The 17500-nt window shown below is 44.7% G+C and overlaps 2 protein-coding genes across 2 annotated transcripts in view; one reads left to right on the top strand and one right to left on the bottom strand.

Annotated features, from left to right (window-relative positions):
* Nucleotides 1–17500, top strand: part of dab2ipa (DAB2 interacting protein a) — a 90145-nt gene that overhangs the window by 20447 nt on the left and 52198 nt on the right. The window lies entirely within an intron of this gene.
* Nucleotides 3788–9600, bottom strand: LOC134088556 (uncharacterized). Its single transcript, XM_062542564.1, has 9 exons — nucleotides 9559–9600; nucleotides 9265–9326; nucleotides 8375–8483; nucleotides 8241–8290; nucleotides 7852–7966; nucleotides 7592–7653; nucleotides 6328–6442; nucleotides 6081–6142; nucleotides 3788–3796 (listed from the first exon to the last, which is right to left on the bottom strand). The coding sequence occupies exons 1-9, from the start codon at nucleotides 9581–9583 to the stop codon at nucleotides 3788–3790; spliced, it is 609 nt and encodes a 202-aa protein (XP_062398548.1). The 5' UTR covers nucleotides 9584–9600.

The following is a 17500-nucleotide window of genomic DNA, read 5'->3' on the forward strand; positions in this document are numbered from 1 at the left end:
GGCCTCATATGTTTCATCACAGCTTGTATCTCCTCCTCAGACCACGGTCTCTTCACACACCACCTTGATGAAACCTGAACAATTAAAAAAAGATTGGAAGATAAAAAAATATATATATATTAAAATATGTACCTTAAATATGTACTTACAGGTAGAGATGTTGCTGTTCAAAATTGCCAAACAAGCTGGAACTTGTGTAGACAAGATGTGCGTGATCATGAAAAGCCAAATACATCTCGCTTCTTTATATGCTTTTATATGTGTAGCCTGAAAATGAGACCCACACCGTTCGTATAGATACACTGAGTTTTGTTCTTATGATCACATATAACAGAACCTTGAAGAATAGCATGAAGGAAGGTGGGTCTTGTTTTAAATACTGTTATAGCTCAAGTGGAGGCTATACGCTTTTAGAAAATATATAGTTTAGGGTGGTCAATCTGTTGTCCCTGGACAGTACAGGCCAAAATGTATCAGCCGTTCACTTGATATGCATATACATAATAGAGTACTATGTATTGAGCATGGCATGGATGAAGGTGGGACACGTCTTAACTGCTATTATATCTCATCTACACGCCATATACTTTTAGAAAATGTATAGTTTAGGGTGGTCAATCTGTTGTCCCTGTACAGTACAGGCCAAAATGTATCAGCCGTGCACTTGATTTGCGTATACATAATAGAGGACTATGCATTGAGCATGGCATGGAGGAAGGTGGGTCTGGTTTTAAATACTGTCATAGCTCAAGTGGACACTATACGCTTTTAGAAAATATATAGTTTAGGGTGGTCAATCTGTTGTCCCTGGACAGTACAGGCCAACATGTATCAGCTGTCCACTTGATATGCATATACATAATAGAGGACTATGTATTGAGCATGGCATGGATGAAGGTGGGACACGTCTTAACTGCTATTATATCTCATCTACACGCCACATACTTTTAGAAAACGTATAGTTTAGGGTGGTCAATCTGTTGTCCCTGTACAGTACAGGCCAAAATGTATCAGCCGTGCACTTGATTTGCGTAAACATAATAGAGGACTATGCATTGAGCATGGCATGGAGGAAGGTGGGTCTGGTTTTAAATACTGTTATAGCTCAAGTGTTTCCCACACATAGACAAATTTGTGGCGGTGCGCCACAGATTCAGCACCGGCCGCCACATATTGCGTTTCGTTATTCTTTTATTTATTTATTTATTCTTATTTTGAAACGCTATTGAAAAACACGCAGCATTCGTAAAGCTGAATTTCCTTTCCCTGCGCTCCCTCTCTGTCACTCGCGCGTCTGTCTCTCATTCACACAGACACACGCACAGCCCCTACCCTCCGTGCACACCGCGGCTGTCTGTCTCCTTGAAAACCAACGAGATCATACCTGGAAGCGTGGTCGGTGGTCGCACTGACGCACCTGACGCTGCTCGGGTAGAAGCATAAAGTTCTCCCGCAACTTTTGTAGTCTATACGTGCAACTTAATTACCAAACAGTAGAAGTAAACTCATTCTCCTTGGCCCGCTCTCGTGCGTGCTCAATGGACAGCCGCCCTCCACATGCACATTTAATCCAAATAAAACATTCACAATCGTGGACGTATTGACGCACAGAAGACGACTAGCTAAATTACTGTTATATTCGGTTAGCATCATTAGTAGGCTATGCTGCAGACATTTGCATTCAAGTTGATTGACCAACAATGTTTTTCAACTCCAAGACTTAAAAGGGCCTGTCCCAAGAAGAAAAAGTATTAGCTTACCTTGAAACTTAAACACATGTGGGGAAACTGAATAGTCCAACCAGTAGAGTATGATAAGCGTAGCCTGCTACGTTTACAATATTTTGAGGGTTCAACCAGACAGCTGAATTTAAGAAGTGGAGTTGTAATATGAATAGTAGGCTATAATCTGCATAAAGGTTGCTGTTATGAATATCAGAAATGTCAGTATAGGCCTATATAATGTAAATAATTACATAATGTGTGTGTGTTTCAAATCAAGACAAGCTTAACATCTGGGTAAAAAAAAAAAGAAATACATTATATGAAAGGAGAACGATAAAAAGGCGATGCAATGAAAAATATGGGTGCCCCCCCCCCCCGTCAGACATGGGGCGACCACCACACATTGCCTTCTAATCTGTGGGAAACACTGATCTCGTCTACACGCCATATGCTTTTAGAAAATGTATAGTTTAGGGTGGTCAATATGTTGTCCCTGTACAGTACAGGCCAAAATGTATCAGCTGTGCACTTGATTTGCGTATACATAATAGAGGACTATGCATTGAGCATGGCATGGAGGAAGGTGGGTCTGGCTTTAAATACTGTTATAGCTCAAGTGGACGCTATACGCTTTTAGAAAATACACTGCTCAAAAAAAGAAAGGGAACACTCATTGGAGTATGGCATCAAATCAGTCACACTTGTGGGATATTGATTTTGCCAGTTATGTAACAGAGGTGGTTGTGAATCAGATTGACCTGCTTTGATATCAGCAAAATTTGCGACAGGTGTACTAGAGGGCCAACTGTGAGACGACCCCATAACAGGAATGGCTTTACAGGTGGTGGCAACTGGTAATTTTTCCATCTTCATCCTTCTTGAATGATGTTTCACTAGTTTTGCATTTGGATAGGGTCAGGGTTACTACTGGTAGCATAAGCCAGTATCTGGAGCCTACAGAGGTTGCACAGGGTAGTCCAACTCCTCCAGAATGGCACACCAATACTTTCCATTGCTAAAAAGATTGCTCTGTCTCCCACTGCAGTCTCAATAAGATGGAAGAGATTCCAGGAGACAGGCAGGTTGTTCTAGGAGAGCAGGGCAGAGTGGTAGAAGGTCCTTAACCCAGTAGCAGGACCAGTATCTGCTCCTTTGTGCAAGGAGGAACAGTAGAAGCCCTGCTAGAGCCTTACAGAATGACCTCCAGCAGGTCACTGGTGTGAATGTCTCTGGCCACACTGTCAGAAACAGACTTCATGAAGGTGGCCTGAGGGCCCGATGGCCTCTAGAGGGACCCGAGTTCCCTGCCCAGCACCGTGGAGCTCAATTGGCATTTGCCATAGAATGCAATATTGGCAGGTCTAACACTAGCGCGCTGTGCTATTTCACAGATGAGAGCAGGTTCACCCTGAGCACATGTGACAGACATGAAAGGGTCTGGAGATGTCGTGGAGAACGTTATGCTGCCTGTAACATCATTCAGCATGACCAGTTTGGTGGTGGGTCAGTAATGGGCTGGGGAGGCATACCCTTGGAGGGATGCACAGAACAGGGCAGGGAACACAGGTCCCTCTAGAGGCCATCGGGCCTTCAGGTCACCCTCATGAAGTCGGTTTCTGTCAATGTGGTCTGAAACATTCACACCAGCGGCCTGCTGGAGGTCATTCTGTAAGGCTCTAGCAGGGCTTCTACTGTTCCTCCTTGCACAAAGGAGCAGATACTGGTCCTGCTACTGGGTTAAGGACCTTCTACCACTCTGCCCTGCTCTCCTAGAACAACTGCCTATCTCCTGGAATCTCTTCCATGCTCTTGAGACTGCAGTGGGAGACACAGCAATATTTTTGGCAATGGAAAGTATTGGTGTGCCATTCTGGAGGAGTTTGACTACCCTGTGCAACCTCTGTAGGCTCCAGATACTGGCTTATGTTTCCAGTAGTAACACTGACCCTATCCAAATGCAAAACTAGTGAAAAATCAGTCAAGAAGGATGAAGATGGAAAAATTACCAGTTGCCACCACCTGTAAAGCCATTCCTGTTTTGGGGTCGTCTTATGGTTGGCCCTCTAGTACACCTGAGGGATATTCCACGAACGGAGGTTTAACAAACACAGAGTTAACGCTGAACTCTAGGTTGATTGACCCTGAGCCGACTAAACCAGAGCTGTCAGTTCCACCGCGCCGGTTATGAATTAGTTTAATCAACACGGGGTTGGTTAACACTGGGTTGTGCGCGTACACGGCAAACCTAGAAAGACGTGATGTATGGAGCATGGAAATCCTGATCAAAAGGGCGAAACAGGCTAGCTGCCACTAGGGGCGTCTAGATTTCTAGGCGAGAAACGGGCCGCATGTTTCTCAGAACTCGAACGCAGGCTGTAATATATTAGAAAAAGTTTTAAAAAGTAACACCAAAGCCTCTGCCATTCAGAGAAACCCTGGTAGCGGAACGCTGACTGCGTGAATGCATACAAAAGCACGTTCCTAAACATTTGAACTATGAATCTATTCATATCTCAGTTAAGTTTTCTTAGCATTCCTACCACATAACCTGTTATTTTATAAAGATGTAGGCTACTCCGATGGGCCCAAGCGATCATCTGATCAAGTAAAGATAAAATATTACGATTCATGGTAGTAATTATATAATTTTTCCACAAACATTTCTACATCTCTTTGCGCGGAATGGCTATATTGTGAAGGACGGCGCATGCAACGATTACACAAGCCCGTTCGGACACACTCTTATACTACGTAGGCATTGAAATTTGGACTTCAATATCCCAAATGTGTTTTCAATCGCGGGTTCTGCTGTGTGCCAGGTTAAATGTTGCCTGTGGTCCAGGAGCGGGATTAGGGTACAGGGTGATGAGCGTCGGGAGGCATGGATACCCTCCATCCCAAAGGAGCTACCCATCGAATTGCGCTGCGACCAAATGCAAACTTTGAGCTATCTTGCACAAGCACATCAATTATAAAAGTTCTATGATATGTTCATAATGCAACGCAGTTGGTTGAAATGTATAGCTCAAATTACATCCTGGCATCGTAGACCGAACCAGCCAATTTTGCCTCCACATAAGTATAGGCTAATCATGTACGAAGCACCATATCATCTAATGATACAATTGACAGCGATTAACAAACTATCTTGAAGATATTGGAAATGGGCAATATAGGCCGCGTATACCTACCTAAACATTTATACTGTGATAGCCTTTCCTTTTAATCGGCCTCATATCTGGCTGGGGCCTATAGGCACTTGTGCCATCAATGTACCAAATGACATAATATTGTAATCGAATGGTATCATAGTGATACCCATATGAAATGTCAACAGCAAGGACAATTTCTGTGCCACTTGGAGACACTTAAAACATTGGTGACCTGTGAGTTGGTGAAACTCCATTTTAATGACCCTCGTGAGTTGTGGACAGGAAAGAGGATGAAGTTGCGCACTAACCGCTCCAGCGCAAGACAGACTTTACGCACTGATTGGCAGACCGTAGCTTTCCCTATGCTCAGCATCTCAAATACTGTACAGAAAACTATACGTCGCAAACGAAGAGCTGTGCAAATAGTTTGCAGTGAACTGAGGCCCTGGGTCAATATACCCGGTTTTGTGATAAAACCGGCTTTGTGGAATACCCCTCTGTAGTAAATTCTGTTGACATCAAAGCAGGTCAACCTGATTCACAACCACCTCTGTTACATAACTGGCCAGATCAATAGCCCACAAGTATGACTGACTGATACTATACTCCTATGAACCAGTGTTCCCTTTATTTTTTTTTTAGCAGTGCATATAGTTTAGGGTGGTCAATCTGTTGTCCCTGTACAGGACAGGTCAAAATGTATCAGCCGTTCACTTGATTCGCGTATACATAATAGAGGACTATGCATTGAGCATGGCGTGGAGGACGGTGGGTCTGCTTTTAAATACCGTTGTAGCTCAAGTGGACGCTATACGCTTTAGAAATATAGTTTAGGGTGGTCAATCTGTTGTCCCTGGACAGTACAGGCCAAAATGTATCAGCTGTCCACTTGATTTGCATATACATAATAGAAGACTCTGTATTTAGCAATGGCATGGAGGAAGGTGGGGCACGTCTTAACTGCTGTTATATCTCATCTACACGCCATATGCTTTAAGAAAATGTATAGTTTAGGGTGGTCAATCTGTTGTCCCTGGACAGTACAGGCCAAAATGCATCAGCTGTCCACTTGATTTGCATATAATAGAGGAATATGTATCGAGCATTGCATGGAGGAAGATGGTGCATGCATTCCTTTTTTTGCTTATCACACCCCTGTTCTAACCATTGGTCAATTTCAAAACACAGGTAAATTCAAACTCACCTCACAAGCGGAGTCGTTTGGTGCGGGTCTGGATGATTGACACTCCAATCTGGATTTGGTCTCTGCACAAGAGAACACAGGGAGATTGAGTGCTTGTCATAAAACCATATAAAGGCATAACATACTCAACTCACATCCCTGACTAAAACTGGCCTGATATTGCCATATGGTTTTGATGCTGCAAACCGTTAGCAGGCATGACATGCAATGCCAAAGTTAACAACATTTACTCAAAACTATCACTGACCACTGGCAAGGGCTGTTGAGAACACAGGGGGAGACACCTCTTGGTGCTGGACACCAACTTCTCCAATCCCCTCTTTTGTAGTAGAAGTGCTACATTGACCTCTGACATAGTGCATCTAAAAAAGGAAAGCAATATGCAAAGATTAACAGGTATCAACTAGTACAGATAGGAATACTCCATACAGTTTGTGCAAAGACAACATGTTTAACAAGATTTAGCAACTATTTTCTTTAAGGGGGGCATGTCACTGCATCAGAAATGTCAGCATCAAGCTGCAAGAAACAGGTGACAATGCATTACGTACACATACTGTAGATCCCAGAACTAAGAATGTGTATTAAAGAGAGAAAACACTATTCCTTAACTAGCCACTTTACAAGCAGGTGCTATAGTTGCTACATCTGTGAGGACAGTTTGTAACATAGACAAACTCATGGTATGCAAAGACACTGTCTTTTGGACTTTTAATGACCTCCATGCTCAAACCCCCAGACTTCCACTATTGAACTCCCAGTGTATGGCACACTCAGAAAAACACCAGTGTTAGGGGGACACCATGGTTAGTAAAGACCATCCATACTGAATAGAAGGCATTTCCACTATTGAACTCCCAGTGTATGGCACACTCAGAAAAACACCAGTGTTAGGGGGACACCATGGTTAGTAAAGACCATCCATACTGAATAGAAGGCATTTCCACTATTGAACTCCCAGTGTATGGCACACTCAGAAAAACACCAGTGTTAGGGGGACACCATGGTTAGTAAAGACCATCCATACTGAATAGAAGGCATTTCCACTATTGAACTCCCAGTGTATGGCACACTCAGAAAAACACCAGTGTTAGGGGGACACCATGGTTAGTAAAGACCATCCATACTGAATAGAAGACATTTCCACTATTGAGCTCCCAGTGTATGGCACACTCAGAAAAACACCAGTGTTAGGGGGACACCATGGTTAGTAAAGACCATCCATACTGAAGAGAAGACATTTCCACTATTGAGCTCCCAGTGTATGGCACACTCAGAAAAGCACCAGTGTTAGGGGGACACCATGGTTAGTAAAGACAGCCCATACTGAATAGAAGGCATTTCCACTATTGAACTCCCAGTGTATGGCACACTCAGAAAAACACCAGTGTTGGGGGGGACACCATGGTTAGTAAAGACCACCCATACTGAATAGAAGACATTTCTACTGTAGCTTCAAAATGCTTACTAACCATTGGTCAATTTCAAAACACAAGTAAATTCAAACTCACCTCACAAGCAGAGTGGTTTGGTGTGCCTCTGGATGATTGGCACTCCAATCTTGATTTGGTCTCTATACAAGAGAACACACAGAGATTCAGTGCTTAACTGAACTCAACTTTCCTAAAACCACATAACGGCATAACATACTCAACTCACATCCCTGACTAAAAATGGCCTGATGGCCACATGTGTTTCATGCTGCAAACCATTAGCAGGCATGACATGCATTGCCAGAAGTTAACAACATTTACTCAAAACTATCACTGACCACTGGCAAGGTATGTTGAGAACACAGGGGGAGACACCTCCTGGTGCTGGACACCAACTCCTCCAATCAACTCTTTTGCAGTAGAAGTGCTACATTGACCTCTGACATAGTGCACCTAAAAAGGACAACAATATGCAAATATGAACAGGCATCAACTCCATTTCACATTAAAGGGACATCCTCACTCAAACCTTTAAGTTCATGGCACTCATAATGATGTAGACAGGTTAACTAAGTGTTAATCGATGACTATCTGCCCCAACAAAGAATTTCAGACTGTACCTGCAGTATAATTGTAATTCATTGACAAATGTGTCCCTTATGAAACTACATCATTTCTAATTCTTACATCCATACATCCCAAAATAAACAGCTGAATTTAAACTAACCTCATGCGCAGGGCTGTCTGGTGTAGGACACTCTGCTCTCAATTCAGCATCTGTTGAGGAGAACACAGGATATGAAGGTGCAGTGCTTTGCAAGACCCCAGCGTTTACCAAGCATTGTTCAATCTGGGACTCACCTCTGAATACGTCTGAAGAGAAAACAATGGGTTCCAAGTCATGGGCGTTGTCACCAAGCTCTGCAATGGAGTGTTGGCCAGGAGGGATGTTTGCACCACTGAGCTGTGTCTAAACAAGTTAAACATTAAAGATGCACATGTGAACTTCATCTACACAAAAATGTAATTTAATTAAATGTATTGTCATTCAGCATTCTATTGTAAAATTCCCATATCACATTTCTGGCTGCATTTTCTTCTACATTAGTACACCTACAAAATATATTTTGCGAAATAATTATTATGTAAGGGATAATGGACGACACGCCGTGCGGTTATTCAAAGTTAATGCACGTTCTAGACGGTGATACGGCCCGACGTGAAGCGGTGGGACGTTCCGTCTAGAAAAGTGTCAAGCTGGCATATCCCAGTGTCAAGCTGGCATATCCCAAGCGTTGTCAAGCTGGCATATCCCAGGATTCTGATGAACGTTAACTTTGAAAGATTGCTATTTTTCTTAGCCTACTGCCACCCAACTAGCTAAAAGCCACCTCAGTCATATGCTAAATGTTACTATGATCTGAACGTCTGTATTTTACAGCTTGTATGTAACGTAACATTTAAACTTCACAACGAGTTTGGCGAATTAATATTCAAGTGTGATACGGCCAACAAATTGGAATTACTTCATAGCCGTGCGCATATCGAAAGTTAATGCACACCCTTATAGAACGCTGGACAATGGGGAATTCAACCAAGCAGAGGAATAATTACGAATAATTCACTACACTATATAACTACAGTATGCCAGGTGTACGTGGTGATGCTTTGCATTGTGACCTACTTCTTTCCTTAGCCATTGTAAAACAATAGGACTTATTGCTTTAACAGACAGCTGTATTTAACCTAACCTCACAAGCAAAACTGCCTGATGTCATATTGCAGGACTGGACTTCTGGCCTCTCTCTGGTCTCTGTAGAATACAGGAAAAAATATGAGGAAGGTCAGGGAGGGTGGGTTTGTGCTTCACTCTATAAGCAACCACACCATCACTGGTTCACATGGTTCACTGGGACAAAATAGGTTTAGAAGTCCACAAGGTAAAACAATCTCAGTAAACATGGCTATATGTGGCATAAGTGTTTCTCCCTCATCTACAGCACACCATTGACATTATAAAACATGGAGTCAAACAGCCAACTGACCTTCAATAAAGACTGTGGATGACATGATTTGGTCTTGGAAACGGTCTTAGATAGACTCTTGGGCAGCAGTGCTTATAACAGTAAGGGGAACCTACAAAACATACAGGACAAACCAAACAGATAAACTAGCTGGCATCATCTGGGCGAGTCATGCAAGTTCAAGATAAATCTGACAAGATTGACCGAAAACCAGACTGAATATCACCAATAGTGACTTCTATTTTTTGGTTACAATTGTTGGCACTAGCAAGTGATGGATATTGTGTAATTTCAGTGGCATCATGAAACTGACACAGCTTAACACACAGTGGCTTTTAAGACAGAGATACTTTCATTGTTATCAAGATGTCAAAATATAGACTATATTGTTTACAAATTGACACCAATTCATAAGGAAAAAATCAAAATAACCCACCTCTTTGCGCCAGGGACATTCCTTCCCACCATAGTCAAAGGTGATTTCAGTTCCGGACGCAATTTCCTTCAGTGCAAAAAGGCACAGATGTGGCTTTCATCCTGCTTCAATAAACTTCATTCTGGAATTTGGTGACCAGTGCTCATCGTTTACCAGTCGTCCAAATGATCCATCTTCAAGTGCTCCATCAATACTGCAAATGTACAAACATCATGCACTAAACAGACGCTTATAGAGACACATTCATTTTAACTGTACTTTAATTTGTAAGCAACTACACTAATGGCAACATCCAATACAAGTATAGCTGTTCAATGCACAGTTAATTGCAACATGAGATCTTTACTTCAGAAATCCTGACTTCTCACTATAGAAATCTAAACATATTAGTCATTCTGAACCTACCGCCATGTCTTCTGCTTCCATGTGAAGTCAAACATGAAGATTGAATGAACATGCACTGTGGTACAGTTTACGCCTATGTTCAGCTTCAGCTGCATCAATGAGCTCCCCTCTATACTCCAACACAAAGTCTCCTTGATTGAAGACAGCTTAAGTGAAGATACCACGACCTGCAGACACAACCTTATTAGAGACACAAGGGTAGCAGACTATCCATTGGATTCAAATCAGCACTGCAAATAATCACAGAAAATTTAATTATTCCTATAAATTGCTACAATACAAGGCTATGCTTTTTTAGTTCTACATAACACATTAATCCCACTATTGACTACAATATTATTGAAACACTATTACCAACTTTATTCATTTATATTGATGTACAATGAATAGTCATAGACTGAAAACCACTGGTCACAATATCAATTAATGAACCTGTGACGTGTAACCTTAGGCTGGTTGAACCCTGCCTGACCTGCCGGCAAATTTGGATTTCGCCCGACAGCTCAGGCTGGAAACCTGCACATCTATCTCCCATGCTTCCTGTCCACAACCTTTGGGTCCAATCACAAACTAGCTTATCCAACAGACGTACCAGATCATTGGTCTGATTGGTTGAAGGACTAGCATACAGAGTCATTTGAACGATGCCCATTGATCACGCCTCTTGTGCAGTAGAAATAATAAAGAGCAGACACCCATTAATGTTTAGTTTAGCTTAGTATGGTAATAACCCGACTAGTGTAAGCCCTCAGTCTAGCCTACAGTGTATCAAAGTCACTCACCTTTAACTGGATTAACATATTTGATTTCTGAAATTGGATTCTTGTCTCTTCCTGCAAGGATGTGATTAGTGGCATCCTGAAGGGGAGTAGTTATCCGTGGCATGACTTAAAGGAAATGAAGAACAACAATGTAAACAACACAACTTGACTACTGAGTTTTCATCTCTCTAATACCATGGGATATTCAAACTGTTTCAATTGAGTTCTATGCTCTCATAACATTCACATAACATTTCCCTAATGTAATCATGCTATACTTAATCCTCCACCGTATGCTCAGATACTATGACAATGCATAAGCCATGTTGACCAGCTAAGCAATGTTTTGAAGCTCAAACCAAAATCCAAAATGAAGGACCCCTGGTAGACATACTATTAACTTTATCATTACCAAAGACGTGGCTATGAAACATTGATCCGAATGAAGAGAATCACGACCGGAAAAAAAACAATAACAACAAACAAGACATAGGCTACGCTGTCAAAGGATGAAGCCGACACAATTTGAGGCAAATCATTAGCTTAACCAACACGATATATATTGTGAAAACGTGTCAACATTTGTATGCGCTGAACATAAAGCTTACGAAGCCATTTAAACCCCCTACCCCCCTGGCCAGAAGCCCAAACTAATGCTAACATTTGCACAAAGAGCAACGTTTGAATGCATTTTGCTAGCGGAATTGACATTAGTAAAAATCCAATGCTTCTGATGAAAAGCAAACGAAAACAAAAGACGTGTTCAGCTGTTTGCCAATGTATTCATAAAGCAGTTATTTGACGACCGCTTAGTTTGTCCAACATGACCTGTTGAATGTAGGCTACGTTTTCATTTGTTAGTTGCTCTGAATACAATACAGTTAATCTTAACACACGTTTTCCAGATGGAATAACATTGATATACCATCTTTCAACAATACTGATCGTAACTTACCTGCCAACATGGGTGTTTTGCTCCTTGTTTTCGGTAGGCTAGTTAAAATATTCACCTCACTGGCATCCAGGCTACCTAGCCGGCTAACAGTAGATCATGAACTACCTAGATCAGAGGCTCCGGTCGCCTTGCAGTCGCATAGGCAATCGCATGCACCTGGCCAGCCAGCTGACAGCCCTAAATTATCAAGTAAATTACCTACCAATAGTTTATTCTGGGAGGATCGCCGGGAATAAAAACGCTTAGTCTAACTTGGAATAGAGTCTATGACTGTATATTGGTGCTATCTCTGGGCTGTGTAGTAGGCTATCGATAAATGGAATTAACTAGCTACCAGCTAGGCTACTCATATCTAAATCACACTGTAGCCTAGGCTAATTGTACGTCTTTGTTTTTTAACATTAGGTAATTCAATGTCATTTAACCAGCCTTTAACCAAGTTACCACAATCATATTGTATGGGCTAGACTACTAACATACCTACTTGTCATTGGAATCTATTAAAACGTTTCGTTCATTTTCTTACCTGCTCTCCACAATGTGCATTTCCGGAACGGAAAGTCAATCAGCTGATGGCAGACGTAGGCACGTAGCTCTCTCCAAAATGTGAGCATGCGCAGTGTTGAATTAGCGTCTATTTTCCCGCGGTTGTGTGTATAATCTCCCGCGGTTGTGTATAATCTCCCGCGCCTGAGTGTCGTGATGCAGGGACCGCGACCGCCGATAGGGGGCAGTGGCGGACACACAGATTTACAACATATCTCAGGTTTTTGGTATAAAAAGACTTTTGAGAAAACCACTTTTTAGGTATTAAAACATGCAGAGAAAACGTTTAAACAGGTTTATTTTACGAGGACAGCCAAATGTCCTCCTAAACGGGAGGGTCCTCATTGCTCTGTGAAATGTCTTGAAAACGGTCCTTATAAACCTTGAAACAAACACACACACTCACATACACATACACACACTTAATATCTATCTTGAAACAGCTGTGTAATATGTTAAACACATAGTTTATATGGAGGATGGTTTTATATATATTTGAATCATCCATGATCAATGGATCTGGCCCTAATGTGGCTCTGTTCTGGCCCTGATGTGGCTCTGTTCTGGCCCTGATGTGGCTCTGTTCTGGCCCTGATGTGGCCCTAATGTGGCTCTGCTCTGGCCCTGATGTGGCCCTGATGTGGCCCTAATGTGGCTCTGTTCTGGCCCTGATGTGGCCCTGATGTGGCTCTGTTCTGGCCCTGATGTGGCCCTGATGTGGCTCTGTTCTGGCCCTGATGTGGCTCTGATGTGGCCCTGATGTGGCTCTGATCTGGCCCTGATGTGGCTCTGATGTGGCTCTGTTCTGGCCCTGATGTGGCTCTGATGTGGCCCTGATGTGGCTCTGATCTGGCCCTGATGTGGCTCTGATGTGGCTCTGTTCTGGCCCTGATTCAGCGTTGGCAGTCATTTGTGTTTTCAGCTGGTCTGTTGTGTTCACCTCCATTTCCATGTCAGCTGTTTGCATATTCATGCATGTGTGTGTGTGTGTGTGTGTGTGTGTGTGTGTGTGTGTGTGTGTGTGTGTGTGAGAGAGAGAGAGAGAGAGAGAGAGAGAGAGACTGGTGCCACTGTGGGCCTTGGGCCAGCCGGTCACAAAAGAGCCCAGGACAAAGAACACACACACACACACACACACACACACACACACACACACACACACACACACACACACACACACACAGGCAGGCAAGGGGGCAGGGCTAGATGCACATGCTTCCGCCACACACTGACAAAACAGCAGCCAAGCAGCAGCAAGGAGGAGGAGAGAGAGAGAGAGAGAGAGAGAGAGAGAGAGAGAGAGAGAGAGAGAGAGAGAGAGAAAGGGGGGGCAGAGGGATATAGAAGGGGAGGGAGGGAGAGAGGGGGGTCAGAGGGAGGGAGAGAGAGAGGGGGATATAGAAAGGGGGAGTCGGAGAGAGAGGGAGGTGGGACATAAGGGGGAAGGGTAGAGAGAGAGGGACGAGGGAAGGGGAAAAGAGGGAGAGAGAGAGAGAGAGAGAGAGACGGAGGGAGAGAAGGTGTAAGATGCTGAGGGATGAGCAGCTCGGCAACCAGCTACTGAGAAAGAGAGAGATAGAGAGAGAGAGAGAGGGAGAGAGATAGAGAGAGAGAGAGAGAGAGATAGAGAGAGAGAGAGAGAGAGGCGGGGGAGCATTGGCCCACTTAAAAGGGAAAGAGGGAGGATCTAGGGCAGCCTCCTTCTCCCTCGCTCACTGTCACACACACACACACACACACACACACACACACACACACACACACACACAGGGGTGCGCTGTGTGGCTGTGCTGTAGCAGGGGGCAGTAGAAGAGAGGAGAGAGGAGAGGAGAGGGTGTTAGCTGCTGCTGCTGCTGCTACTGCTGCGCACAAATCCTCCTCTGCAAGCAGCAGGATCAGCAACACACACACACACGCACACACACACACACACTCACACACTCACACACTCAGAGGCAGAAAATGGAGCGCTGAGTGAGGGAGCCTCTCGCCATCCTCCTGCTGCAACACGGATGCTCTCTATGGAGCTCCATCAGCATGCCTGGTGAGTAGGCGCGTGTGTGTGTGTGTGTGTGTGTGTGTGTGTGTGTGTGGAGGAAAGGAGAATGTGTATGCACGTATACCTCTGTGTATTTGTGTGTGTGCGTGTGTTTGTGTGTGTATCCATGCATTCAAGTGAAAAAAGGATGTATTTGTATGTGTGAGGGTGTATGTGTGAGAGAGTGTGTGTGTGTGTGTGTGTGTGTCATCACATGAGCTGCTGTGGCGGTGGTGTTGTGTGCCGTGTGTGTGTGTGTGTGTGTGTGTGTGTGTGTGTGTGTGTGTGTGTGTGTGTGTGTGTGTGTGTGTGTGTGTGTGTGTGTGTGTGTGTGCTGCCCCTCATTACTGATTCAGTGGGAGATGCAGCGCTGTGTCTCGCTAGCTCCAGTGTTAGCATTGGTGCTAGCCCTGCTCCAGGCTGAGGCAGCTCCTCTCCTCCTCCTCTCCTCTCTTCTCTCCTCTCCTCCTTTTTTCTCTCCTCTCCTCCTCTCCTCCTTAGCTGAGGACGGCTCGGCGGTCACAGTACGCGTGTGTGTGTGTGTGTGTGTGTGTGTGTGTGTGTTTGTGCTTTGGAGCACAATCGCTTTGAGCTGCCTCTCCAGTGGTGGATGCTGTCTTTTGTGTGTGTGTGTGTGTGTGTGTGTGAGTGCTCTTCTGTCTCCTCGTCTTTTCAGACTGCCCCTCTTTGCTGTGCTGAAGAGCTAAGGATAACCAAAGCATTAAGCCATTATGTGTCGTTCAGCCTATTTAAGTGTGTGTGTGTGTGTGTGTGTGTGTGTGTGTGTGTGTGTAGTGTGTTCGCGGTTGTGTGTGTGTGTGTGTATAACATGCAGATCTTATGTGTCGGTGTGTGTGTGTTCTCAGTCTATGCAGTGCTTCATGGATGAAGAGGTGGTGGCACATGCTCCTAATCTAGTCTGTTCTACACACACACACACACACACCTCTGCTCTTTTCCGTAACTCAGGAGTGTGTCATCGATTCTTCAATATTTGTTGTGTGTGTGAGAGAGAGAGGGGGATTGTTTCTTTTGGATATTTTTAGTGTGTGTGTGTATGTTTGAGAGAGAGAGAGAGAGAGGGCGAGCGAGATAGAGAGAGAGAGAGAAATGCCTCACAGAACACTACACACACACACACGAGATGTGTTTGTTGGTGTGTTTCACCTTGTGGATGTGAACTGAATGCTGCCGTCTAAGAAAGATGTGCACACACACGCTCAAGGCTGCTCTGTCCAAACCTGTGAGTTCCGTGGTTTAGTGGTTCTGATGGTGTAGTTGTGAGTTCAGTTCCGTGGTTCTGATGGTGTAGCTGTGAGTTCCGTGGTTCTGATAGTGTAGTTGTGAGTTCCGTGATTCTGATGGTGTAGCTATGAGTTCCGTGGTTCTGATGGTGTAGCTGTGAGTTCCGTGATTCTGATGGTGTAGCTATGAATTCCGTGGTTCTGGGGTTCTGGTGGTATAGCTCTGAGTTCTGTGGTTCTGGGGTTCTGGGGTTCTGGCCGTATAGCTGTGAGGTTGAATGTTGGGAGTAGCACACACGATGTGTAGCTCCAAATGAAATGTAATAAAGCAAATGTAAACAAAGTCTTCCTCAGGGTGGCAAAACACTTCTGAAAATAATATTCTCTCAAGTTGAATGTTGCTGCTGGTACCAGCGCCTACAAAAACATTCAATCAAATGCTTGTCATGTCAGTTGTTGGGCAAGTGTGGCTGGTGCCAGTGGTAGTGTTAGTGTGTGTGTGTGTGTGTGTGTGTGTGCTGGCTGAGCTTGTGGGTGTAGTCCTTTTGCCCCCTGTGTGTGTGTGTGTGTGTGCTGGCTGAGCTTGTGGGTGTAGTCCTTTTGCCCCCTGTGTGTGTGTGTGTGTGTGTGTGTGTGGTGACTGAGCGTGTGGGTGTAGCCCTGTTGCCCCCTGTATGTGTGTGTGTGTGTGTGTGTGTGGTGACTGAGCTTGTGGGTGTAGTCCTGTTGCCCCCTGTGTGTGTGTGTGTGTGTGTGTGTGTGTGTGCGTGCGTGTGTGTGTGGTGACTGAGCGTGTGGGTGTAGCCCTGTTGGCCCCTGTATGTGTGTGTGTGCTGGCTGAGTGTGTGGGTGTAGTCCTGTTGCCCCCTGTATGTGTATGTGTGTGTGTGTGTGACCTGTGCCGGGCACCTGTGCCCTTTAGCCCCCAGATTAGCGATAGCATGCACACCAGCCCAGTCCCAGGTGCTGAGGGCTGAACCCCACCAGGTGATGCAGGGCTGAACCCCACCAGGTGATGCAGGGCTGAACCCCACCAGGTGATGCAGGGCTGAACCCCACCAGGTGATGCAGGGCTGAACCCCACCAGGTGATGAGGGCTGAACCCCACCAGGTGATGCAGGGCTGGGGCAGGTTACATCTGGGACAGTGATGGTGGTGGATGTTGGTGATGGTAGTTGGTGGTGGTGGTGGGTGGTGTTAATGATGGTGGGTGTTGGTGATGGTGGTGATGGTGATGGTGATGGTAAGTGGTGATGGTGGTGATGGTGGTGATGGTGGTGGTGGTGATGGTGGTGGTGGTGGTGGTGATGGTTGGTGTTGGTGATGGTGGTGGTGGTGGTGGTGGTGGTGGTGGTGGTGATGGTGGTGGTGGTGGTGGTGATGGTTGGTGTTGGTGATGGTGGGTGGTGGTGATGGTTGGTATTGGTGATGGTTGGTGTTGGTGATGATGGTTGGTGATGGTGTTGGTGATGGTGGTGGTGATGGTGGTGGTGGTGATGGTTGGTGTCGAAGGGAATACAGTACATCAGCCAGATGAAACTGCTCACACACACACACACACACACACACACACACACA

The sequence above is a fragment of the Sardina pilchardus genome, chromosome 8 (genome assembly GCF_963854185.1).
Source record: "Sardina pilchardus chromosome 8, fSarPil1.1, whole genome shotgun sequence".
In the NCBI taxonomy this organism is placed as follows: domain Eukaryota; kingdom Metazoa; phylum Chordata; class Actinopteri; order Clupeiformes; family Clupeidae; genus Sardina; species Sardina pilchardus.